The sequence below is a fragment of the Phoenix dactylifera genome, chromosome 3 (assembly GCF_051530095.1).
Source record: "Phoenix dactylifera cultivar Ajwa chromosome 3, Ajwa_hap1_PhDact_Kaust_v1.1, whole genome shotgun sequence".
Taxonomy (NCBI): Eukaryota; Viridiplantae; Streptophyta; class Magnoliopsida; order Arecales; family Arecaceae; genus Phoenix; species Phoenix dactylifera.
This window is the reverse complement of record NC_143192.1, coordinates 49,091,104-49,100,900: the sequence shown is the minus strand read 5'-3', so window position 1 is coordinate 49,100,900 and position 9,797 is coordinate 49,091,104. Positions and strand designations below refer to the sequence as shown.

General features: G+C 39.1%; 2 protein-coding genes across 2 annotated transcripts; both read right to left on the bottom strand.

Annotated features, from left to right (window-relative positions):
• Positions 1–2,454, bottom strand: LOC113462501 (putative pectinesterase 10). Its single transcript, XM_088719354.2, has 5 exons — positions 2,240–2,454; positions 1,981–2,158; positions 1,654–1,842; positions 1,243–1,466; positions 1–262 (listed from the first exon to the last, which is right to left on the bottom strand). The coding sequence occupies exons 1-5, from the start codon at positions 2,452–2,454 to the stop codon at positions 100–102; spliced, it is 969 nt and encodes a 322-aa protein (XP_088575480.2). The 3' UTR covers positions 1–99.
• A 2,915-nt stretch (positions 2,455–5,369) lies between these two features.
• On the bottom strand, positions 5,370–7,464 carry LOC103703607 (putative pectinesterase 10). The gene is made up of 5 exons (XM_088719353.2): positions 7,250–7,464; positions 6,955–7,154; positions 6,604–6,773; positions 5,924–6,147; positions 5,370–5,526 (listed from the first exon to the last, which is right to left on the bottom strand). Exons 1-5 carry the CDS (start codon positions 7,459–7,461, stop codon positions 5,370–5,372), a joined length of 963 nt encoding a protein of 320 aa, XP_088575479.2. The 5' UTR covers positions 7,462–7,464.
• Positions 7,465–9,797: the final 2,333 nt, after the last annotated feature.

Sequence of the window (9,797 nt, the reverse complement as noted above, 5' to 3'; positions counted from 1 at the left end):
CAGCGGTAGAACAGATAGGGAGAGAGTACATGCAACAATGTAAGGAGACAAATTACATCAGATCGAAGTTGCGCATAATTAAGATCAATTCGAATAAAATTAAATTTCGCGGAGTGCACTAAGCCATCCTTGACGGTCAATATATGTCATATCAGTGAACTTCCTCAGCTCAGCACGACTTAGTTTCTTCATCCACTTCACCCGTTGTGATGTATTCGATCCGGGTCCATAGCAACCAGATTCCACAAAAGTTAATTCTTTTCTGGTGGATCATTACAAACAAAAATTAATCAATAGAAAGATAGAGAGCATACATATTCATACATATTAAAACTATGAGAAACAGACTCCAGAACAATGTCAACATGTTTCTATGCATATACATGATTGTTAATCTACTAACAGAAACAAAAAAGTAGAATTCTGCAGCATCTTAGAAAAGGAAAACCGAGGTAAGAAACTATATATCTTATTGACCGCTGAAGCCATGTAGTGATTGATATGACCTTTTTCGTTGTGAAGACAAGGATCAAATGTCACTCTTTGAAATTAGTCATAAAAGCTAGCTAGCAGCCCCTAACAAAATCAATAAAATCCCTTGGATGTATATGAGATGCCCAAGTTGTTCGATCCCACATTCTCGAAACTAATGCAAATGTTCTAGTCCGCTAGGCGACAATCGCAAGAACAATACTAATTCCTTTTCATCCTATCTGCAAACATCTTGATAATCTTGCATTCATGCATGAGCCCTCCGACGACACAGCTATTGTTGTGAATATGTGGATTTCTAGCATATTTATAGACCTACCATAAACTCACTCGACAAGTGGATACCTGATGGCAGCCTAGTTTCCGCAGGCCCCTCAAAATCCATCTTGATTGAAATTATTCTAAAGAACTATCACTACATTATCGAAGGAGTACTGGGTAATCAATATATTCCCATTTAGAGGGAGACTTGACAAGAGGTACTGCCATTTTTTTGTAACATAGGACAAAGACTGAAAAATGAAATGGCCATGGAAATCTAGTGCTTGAACATGTAATGGCTTTTCATCCTAGGGCCAAACCTCAATTCGTACGAGTTAAAGCGAACTTTTTTCTTCGACAGGAAATGTAAAATGATGCATGGAAAATTCACAATGAAGCTGGCACGAAGGCCCTTCATGATAATTATCGAAAACTAGTTCTGAAACCATGCATGTACGCGAATAATTATAACAAGGGTAATCGACTTACTCCTGCCCAAGCCAAGCAATCCACCCTTGAGGGTTCACAATGTCCGACATGATAGTTTCATAAAATATCACCCGTGCTTGACGTCCCCATGCTCTACCTAAAAAGACTTTCTGAGTCCCAGTCACATTACAATGCTTGAAGACGAACCCATTGTCCTCGGCAGGGCCTTGCCTTCCTTGAGCTGTCAGAAAGCCAGGTCGTAGAACCGTAAATAACGTGCATCCCTGCATGATTCATAAGATGCAAACTAATCGTTATTCGACTTCGATGATAAATTAATCAAGAAGAATGATGCTTATATATGGTAGGATGTTAGCTTCAGGTCTAGAAACTTTGACATAGTACAGTACCATAGTTGGTCGAACCAGGAATAACCCAGAGTTTTTTTTTTATTTTTCTTTCTTTCCATACCTCGTAGATAGATTGGCCGCTTCCAAATATGAAGTCAGTCGAGCCCTCAATGTAGCAGTCTTTGAAGTAGTGGAGTCCCTTTTGATCGTAAAGTGTGTCCTGGACGCCAATGAAGCCGCAGCCGTAGAAAGCAGAATGGTTCCCTCGTAACAAAGCTGCCACTGCTTGCCCTACAGGACCTGCACTATTCTGCATGGTTTGAAGTATAAATAAATATCCACGCTCGCCTGTCTTTGTATTGTTGCAACGAATATATATAGAGAGAAATGCATAGATAAATTGCAAAAATTCACAACTCTTGTAGCAGCTGTTCTTGTGACGAAAAACCTTGAAAGTAATATGTTTAGCGACAAAATAGTCTGCACGCGATGTGAAGGTCGCAGAGGTGAGGGTATTATGGTTCCCGGAGTCACCAGAATAGTCCCCCCACTCAATCACCGTCTTTTCACGCCCTTCCCCTTCCAGTAGGACGAACTCTTGATGGTCTTGTATGCACACCTTCTCCCTGCATGAAGTCACGTAACTTAGCATCCACTAGAGAAAAGGAGGTTGAGTTTTAATCGAGCTCATCATAAGATGGCATTACTTGTAGACTCCTGCCGAGACATGAATTCGTATCCATTGGCTGTTGTTAACAGGCACTGAATTTATGGCCTCTTGGATGGTCTTGAAATCTCCTGCTCCGTGGTGATTGACCTTGATGATCTTCGTAATGTTTGCATCTAATCCGCTGACTTGATGAACATGCAAAGCGACGGAGACAAGGACTGCAAGGAAGAAGGGAGAGAATGCCCTATTCATTCGAGCTAGAAATATGGAATACGGCCAATTGGACAAAAATTAACTAGTATATGTGGAAGATAGATAGATAGATAGATAGATAGATATATATATATAAGCAAACGTTGGGTTGCCAAAAACTTTTATTCATAATTAGCATAAAAACCCATTATGGCAGGGTAAAAATATGGTATATTTTCCTTTATAATCCTTACAATTTAGCTTTCTCCAAGATATGTATATTTGAGATTTCCATTGTGGAAATTAAGAAAATCGCAGGTAGATCTTTACTGTAGAAATTTGGCCAAGGGAGCTTAATTCACATGCAGATGGATCAGAATATTCCCACTGCAATTACACCCAGAAATCAAGCCAAAGATCTATTAACAAATATATGATTTGTCAAAGTTCAATGGTTTGGACGAATGCAAGTGTCGACCGAACATTGAAACAATACCATAATACAGTGATCAGTTACCATGCATCGTTTTGTTTTAATATATGCTACTCTTGGTGGAGCTTACAGTTATTTTTATTGCCAGATTTCATGCATAAATGCCCACGCTTCTTGTGTTTTGGCGCTTGTCTGTTATTTGGAATGGACACCACCTCGTCCCGGCTGGCTCAGACTTAATTTTGATGGCTCGATCGAAGCAAATGTTGTGGGAGGCGCAATCCTCGGAATTGGGATCACAGCATGTTTCCCTGGTTGGCTGGAGCAATAAATCAGCACAGTAGAATGGTAACAATGGCGGAACTACGTGCTTATAAGTATCGGCAATTTTCATCGCAAAAGTATCGGGCAAAGTGTCACCAAGGTTTGTTGCGGAATTTGCTTGAGCACAGGCTACAGAGATCAGGCTCACCCCCTCTTCAGATAAACTTTTAACAGCTCGGGACATATGGGGTTTCTTCTCTGCTCCGGCAGCTCCTCAGACGGTATTTTTCACTTGGGAGCCCCCACCCCCGAGCTTCTTCAAGGTTAACTTCGATGGGTCCGTGCTGGATGGCGGTACGCGGGTCGGTGCAGGCTTTGTTATATGGAACCCGTACTTCAGGGTGGTGGCAGTAGGTGGCTACCAGCTGTTTGATACGTCGGTTCCGAAGGCAAAGTTGCGAGCTGCCTGGGCGGGTCTTCCACATGTGCGGGTGATGCTGCAGGCCAGTTCAATCATTCTGGAGAGCAACTCGGCCACGATTATCGGGTGGATTTAGAGGGGGTCGAGGGGTGAGAGCACGGATCACCTCTTGATCCGAGACATAGGGATGATGGTGAGAGATGGGGGGGCCTTTCAGGCCAAGTATGTATTCAGAAAAGCCAATGAGGCGGCCGACTGGGTGGCTGCCTACGCGGCCCATCACTCAGGATACACCCTTTGGTTAGAGGGAGAGGAGCTGCCACTGGCACTTTGCGAGCTGTTGTATTTTGATTTTATTGAGTGCATTCGTACACGCACTGTATAAAGCACCCGCTTAAGCAAAAAAAAAAAAAAGCGTCGAGCAGATGGAAGTGGGATTTTTTCTTTTAAATGGACTCTGTGCTAACGCTTTTAAGCAAATGGTGTTTGATCGAATTGCCGACCCTCTGGTGCTTCCATGGATCACTCCTGCAGTCCTACCTATTGTGCGTTCAACAGCTTCTTCATAGCATCGCTCGGGTTCACATTTTCTAAATCTGTATCTATGTGAATGAGTTAAGGGGTCAGTTAAGTTTGAGTACTATGGGCAATAATATCCAGGAGACATATGATATTCATATAGTTGGGAAATATAAGCAGACTATTCTATTATAATCTAGTTAATTTAATTTGAGGAACATATAAGAAATAATTAGTTTCGAGACTCGGGAGGTGAAATATATTAAAATAGAGATTACTACATAAATATAAAAAAAATTCAGGGATTGATCTATATGAGACATTGATTAATTTGCCAGTTAACTAAAATATTCTTCTACAAAAAAGTCTGCTAAGAATGGCCTTACTGAATTATGTTTTTATTTTTAAAAAATTACTTCATATAAGTTCTTCTAAGCCATAATGAATTATGTTATTCATAAATCAGTCCTATTTTTCGTGCTAGTCCTTTTAAGCTCTCAAGTTTGCAAGATATTCTATTGAAAAAACTTACATAGAGCCTTCTTGAATTTGCTTAACCTTAGACTGCATAACATAAATAAGAAGATCAAAAATGTTAAATTATGTATTGTTTTAGTCCAATAGATACATTATTTTTCTCTATTTAGCCATGTCTTAAACTGCAGCCCAAGATTGTGAGATACACTACATGCGGCTCAACTCATGAGAGATATTCGGTAAAATGGCAAAGAAGAACACAGAGGTTCTTCTTTGATGGAACCAACAGCGGGCATGATATTTCAATTGATCCTTGTGCTCCTGAAGATTAGCAAAAATGGCCACCTCAAGAAATGGCTAGGAAACAAGAGTTTCTCCCGGACGTCAGACTTATGTTAGACTAGATCTTATCACCATGGATATCCCAAGCTACCTCATCATTTATTTTTGCAGTCATAAACACACCCTTAAAATTGCTACTCGGCATTCGGAAGGTATAAGAGATCGATATTCCTTGGCAATGCAGATCTCAACAATGATCCTAATTTATAAAATACAACTAAATAACACCATTCGTGTGGATGAATGATGGATCATAATTGTTGATCTTCAACAGGAATTGTTCAAAAAATCAAGATCATTGAATAGCAAACAACTAAGTGTAACTACCATATTTTTTCTTATTTATATGATGATTTCATAATAGAACGTTTGCTTTTATTAAATTTCTAGACAAGAAGATGTCATCATAACCTGCAGTGATCGATCGAACAAAGAGGGAGAGAGTACTTGCAACGACGTAAGGTGATAGCTTACATCAGACATATTCCATTTTAGATATCAGTTTGAATACAATTAAAATTAAGGCTGTGCGCTAATCCATCCTTCACTGTCAATATATGTTATGTCAGTAAATTTCTTCAGCTTTGCAGGACTTAATTTCTTCATCCAATTCACCCGGTGTGATGTATTTGATCCGGGTCCAGTGCATCTGAATTCCACAAAAGTTAAATCTTCCCTGCATCATTACAAATAAAAATTATTCAATTGAAAGGTAAAGAGCATATGTCTTTGTACATATTAAACTATGAAATACAGGTTATAGGATATAGTCAACATGTTTATGATGCATGTATACAAATGCTAATCTACTAGCAGAAATAAGGAAGTCAAAACTTTGCAGCATCTTGGAGAAGAAAACCAGGTAGCATACTATCTTAATGGCCATTGAAGCCAGTGTTGATTGATCTTACCAAAGCAAAAAAGAACTTTTTTACTTTGACAAGAAATGTAAAATGACTCATAAATCAGGTAATTGCAAAATGAAGCTGTGAAGGCCCTTCATGGCAATCAAATATGAAAAATAGTTTGGAAATTATACATGCAAATAACTGAACCAAGAGGGATTAACTTACTCCTTGGAGTTCCAAGCATTCCACCCTTCAGGATTCACAATGTCCGACATGAACGTTTCATAAAATATAACCCGCGCATAAGGTCCCCATGCTCTACCTAACTCGGCTTTCTGAGTCCCAGTCACATTACAGTACCTGAAGACAAACCCATTCCCCTCGGTAGGGCCTTGTCTTTGCTGAGCCGTCACAAAGCCAGATTGGTGTTTTGTATATATGGTGCATCCCTGCATGATTTATAACAAGCAAAATTAATTGTTAGCAGACCACATTATTTGCGGTAAGTTTCGGGTCAAGAATTTTGCATAACAAACGGTGAATCGAGCTAATTAGATTGGCTCAAATGGCATGGGTTGACTTAAGGTCTAGCCTAGCCAGGTCTCGACCCCTATGCCAACTTGACTCGTCGACATGGATCAGATAACAAACTGCCTAAATTTTGTCACTGTTGCTACTCAAACCCTAAATTTCTGGTACGAGTCTACCAAGTAATTAGGTCTATATTTTGAGTTAGGTTTCAAACTGACCCACAAAGATCCTTGGTAAAGCGTAAAGCCAACTTGGATTCGTCAAACGGGTCTTGTTTAAATAATATATATACATAGAAAGTAAGAAATTTTTGGTTGAACCATGAATTACCAAGCCAATTTTACATGGGTCAACAAGGTTTTTTTCCTCCATACCTCATAGATAGATTGGCCGTCTCCAAATATGAAGTCAACTGCGCCCTCAATGTAGCAATCTTTGTAGTAGTGCAGTCCCCTTTGATCGTAAAGTGTGTCCTGGAGGCCAATGAAGCCACAGTCGTAGATAGCGGAATGGTTCCCTCGTATCATAGCTGCCACTGCTGGCCCTACAGCGCCTGCACTATTCTGCATGGTTTCAAATGTAAATTTGTTTCAGAGCAATAGCTGAAACTAGGACAACGCAAAATGCAATGGTGTGTTACGACTATCAAAGATTTTTCGACCAAAAATCTTATATTTTTGTAGCCAGAACAAGAATAAATATATAAATGAATGACAAGATTTCACAAATCTTATTGTGATGAAAAACCTTGAAAGTAATCTTTTTAGCGACAAAATTGTGGGCACGCGATGTGAAGGTGGCAGAGGAGACGGTATCATGCTTCTCGGCATCGCCGGCATAGTCCGCCCACTCAATCACTGTGTTCTCACGCCCATCCCCTTCCAGTAGGATGAACCCGCGATGTTCTTGTACGTACACCTTCTCCCTGCATGAAACCTACGCATGCATAACTTTGTATCCACTAGGAAAAAAAAAAGAAAGTTTGAATTTTAATCAAGCTCATCATAAGACGGGCATTACTTGTAGACTCCTGCCGAGATATGAATCCGTATCCATTCCCCATTGTTCGCAGGCACTGAACCAATGGCCTCTTGGATGGTCTTGAAATCTCCTGTACCATCGAGATTGACATTGATGGTCTTCGAAATTTTTGCATCTCCGCTGACTCGATGAACATGCAGAGCAATGGAGACGAAGACTGCAAGGAAGAAGAGAGAGAATGCCCACTTCATTCTAACCAGCAAGATGTATGTGGAAGATCTCCACAAACTATATATATATATATATATATATATATATATATATATATATATATATATAAGCTTTTTGAGAGAAGCATGGATATCCACCAACTATTAATTATTTCACTACCATTTTGCATTCTTCTTCTTATCGTGAGGCATATGAAATTAAAATATATCTTAAAATAAAAGCCTACTCTAATTCAAACAAAAAGAAATGGAAATTTAAGGAAAGAAAGAAAATAAAGAAGTAGCTGATTGGGTGCAAAAACTTCGGCAATCATAGACTTTGAAGACATTCCAAAGTTGCCTTTCAACTTCCCAAATTGACTTTACATAGAAGCACAAAATCATTAGATTTTTTTCTCCTTACGTCAAATATCCTTATATCATATAATCCTGATGAATCAAATGCAAATCTGGAATCAGATCATTGTTTTCTTGTATGCTCTGGGACTTTCTTGTCATTTTCAGAGATACAGGGCAGAAGAGGCAGGATGGAGCTAAGAGCTGGCTGTTTTCCAACTGTTTAATGCATTACAAATTTCACCTGATGACCATGGATTTGGAAATTACTTCTGTGAGCTGTCTGTTTCAGGCACGTATTTATGAGGATTTGTAAGCTACAGAGGACACTACCCATATGTCATCCTCAACTAATATACTCCTAAGATGACCTATATATATATATATATAACCTTACTAGCATCTTGGATTAGATTGCTGCTCTGGTTACATGTACTTGTGTAGTTAACCTTTTATAAGTATGCTATAATTTTGACTCTTGGAGCTTTGGATGAAGAAGAGGAGCAGGAAGATAGGGAGATATGGAAGGCCTCATTTTTTTTCCATAGCAATTCTGATGGTCTCCAGGAAAGAAGGGAGGAAATTTACAGTGGTCCGCTGTCAGATTGGTTTTGAATGATTTTTCACAATAACATATTTGATGAAATTAATTTTGGATAGATTTGGAAGCTTTCTTTTTTTCATTGTTACGTAAGAAGTAATGCACCATAAAAATAATTATAGCAATCAAGAACATTCGCAATATATTTGGAATTAGTTGGTCAGGCCATTTTAGTTAAATCAAGTGCCCAACAATGATATATGATGATCATTTATATATGAGTTCTTTTTTTCTTTTTTTTTAGGTAAAAAAAATGGAAAGAGGGGGGAGAGGAAGACCTCAACCGCATAGCAACTTCCACTTGGCTCCCTTTTCGTTGGAGAATGTTCGATACGGGTAGATAAGTTTTACTCATACCCTTCCCACTAGTGGGCTGCCCCACGTATAAGTACGTCGCACCAGCACCACCTAAGTACCGGCAGACCAGATAGCGACTCCACTGAGCAAATCAGGCGGGGGTATCCGGTCTCCGCATTTAATCGACGTCCGTGCGTTTCGAATTTGGGCCACTCCGGTGGAATCAAAGACCCGTTCCCACCGTGCTACCACCTTGGTGGTTACATGAGTTCTTTGGTACCTCATCCAAGGTCTATGTGAAGACCTTGCGGACGTATATTTAGTCCCACATCGGTTATTTACTGGGTAGATCTTGGGTATTTATATAGGATTAAGGAACCCAAATAATATTTTTTAGCCAATCATTTTGGATGAGATCTTGAATTGTTACAAATGATATCAGAGCGGATCGAACCCATAACCTATATGAACTAAGGAATACTGTAGCACAGATCTATTGGGGCTGACCACGGGCCGATTGAGGTGTTTGTGATTAGATTTGAATTAATTCAAATTTTTAGCCTGATGAGGACATCAAAACTTGAATGGAGAAAGTATGTGAGGACCTATGTGGATGTATGTTTAGTCTCACATCGATTATTCGTTGGGTAGATCTTAGGTACTTATACAATATCAATGAACCCAAAGAATACCTTCCAGCTAGCCATTTTAGGTGAAGTCTTAGGTTAAAAATTACAGTCTACACTAACAATCTTTATAATGTTAATGATCTATCTTCTGAGAGACCTCCCATTATATAATAAAAGTTATTCTAATATTTTATAATATAGCATTCCAATGTTAGAGTTTTTTCTAATGTAATTTGTTTGGATTTGTAACTAGTAGCGTCTAAAACCAGATTAAGGAGAAAAGGGTAGTCTCTGTTTCATTTTTCAAAATGTTTTCCTTCTACGTTGATTTATGAGCTAAATTTTGAAAGGAACAATGCATGATAAATAGATAACTTTATGATCTCCCGTTATGTGTTTTACAATATACCTGTTGTGGTTCAAATTCGGCCCAAGGGTGACCACGTCAGAGGAGTCGGGGGAGCTAACAATCATGATAGAATGGGGACGCCACT

Coding starts and splice junctions, on each gene's coding strand:
- LOC113462501 (XM_088719354.2), bottom strand. CDS start 2,454: ATGAATAGGGCATTCTCTCCCTTCTTCCTTGCAGTCCTTGTCTCCGTC. Junction 1,467..1,653: donor GCGGCCAATCTATCTACGAG/GTATGGAAAGAA, acceptor TGAATCATGCAG/GGATGCACGTTATTTACGGT. Junction 263..1,242: donor ATTGCTTGGCTTGGGCAGGA/GTAAGTCGATTA, acceptor ATGATCCACCAG/AAAAGAATTAACTTTTGTGG.
- LOC103703607 (XM_088719353.2), bottom strand. CDS start 7,461: ATGAAGTGGGCATTCTCTCTCTTCTTCCTTGCAGTCTTCGTCTCCATT. Junction 6,774..6,954: donor TTTTCATCACAATAAGATTT/GTGAAATCTTGT, acceptor CAGGCGCTGTAG/GGCCAGCAGTGGCAGCTATG. Junction 5,527..5,923: donor AATGCTTGGAACTCCAAGGA/GTAAGTTAATCC, acceptor GTAATGATGCAG/GGAAGATTTAACTTTTGTGG.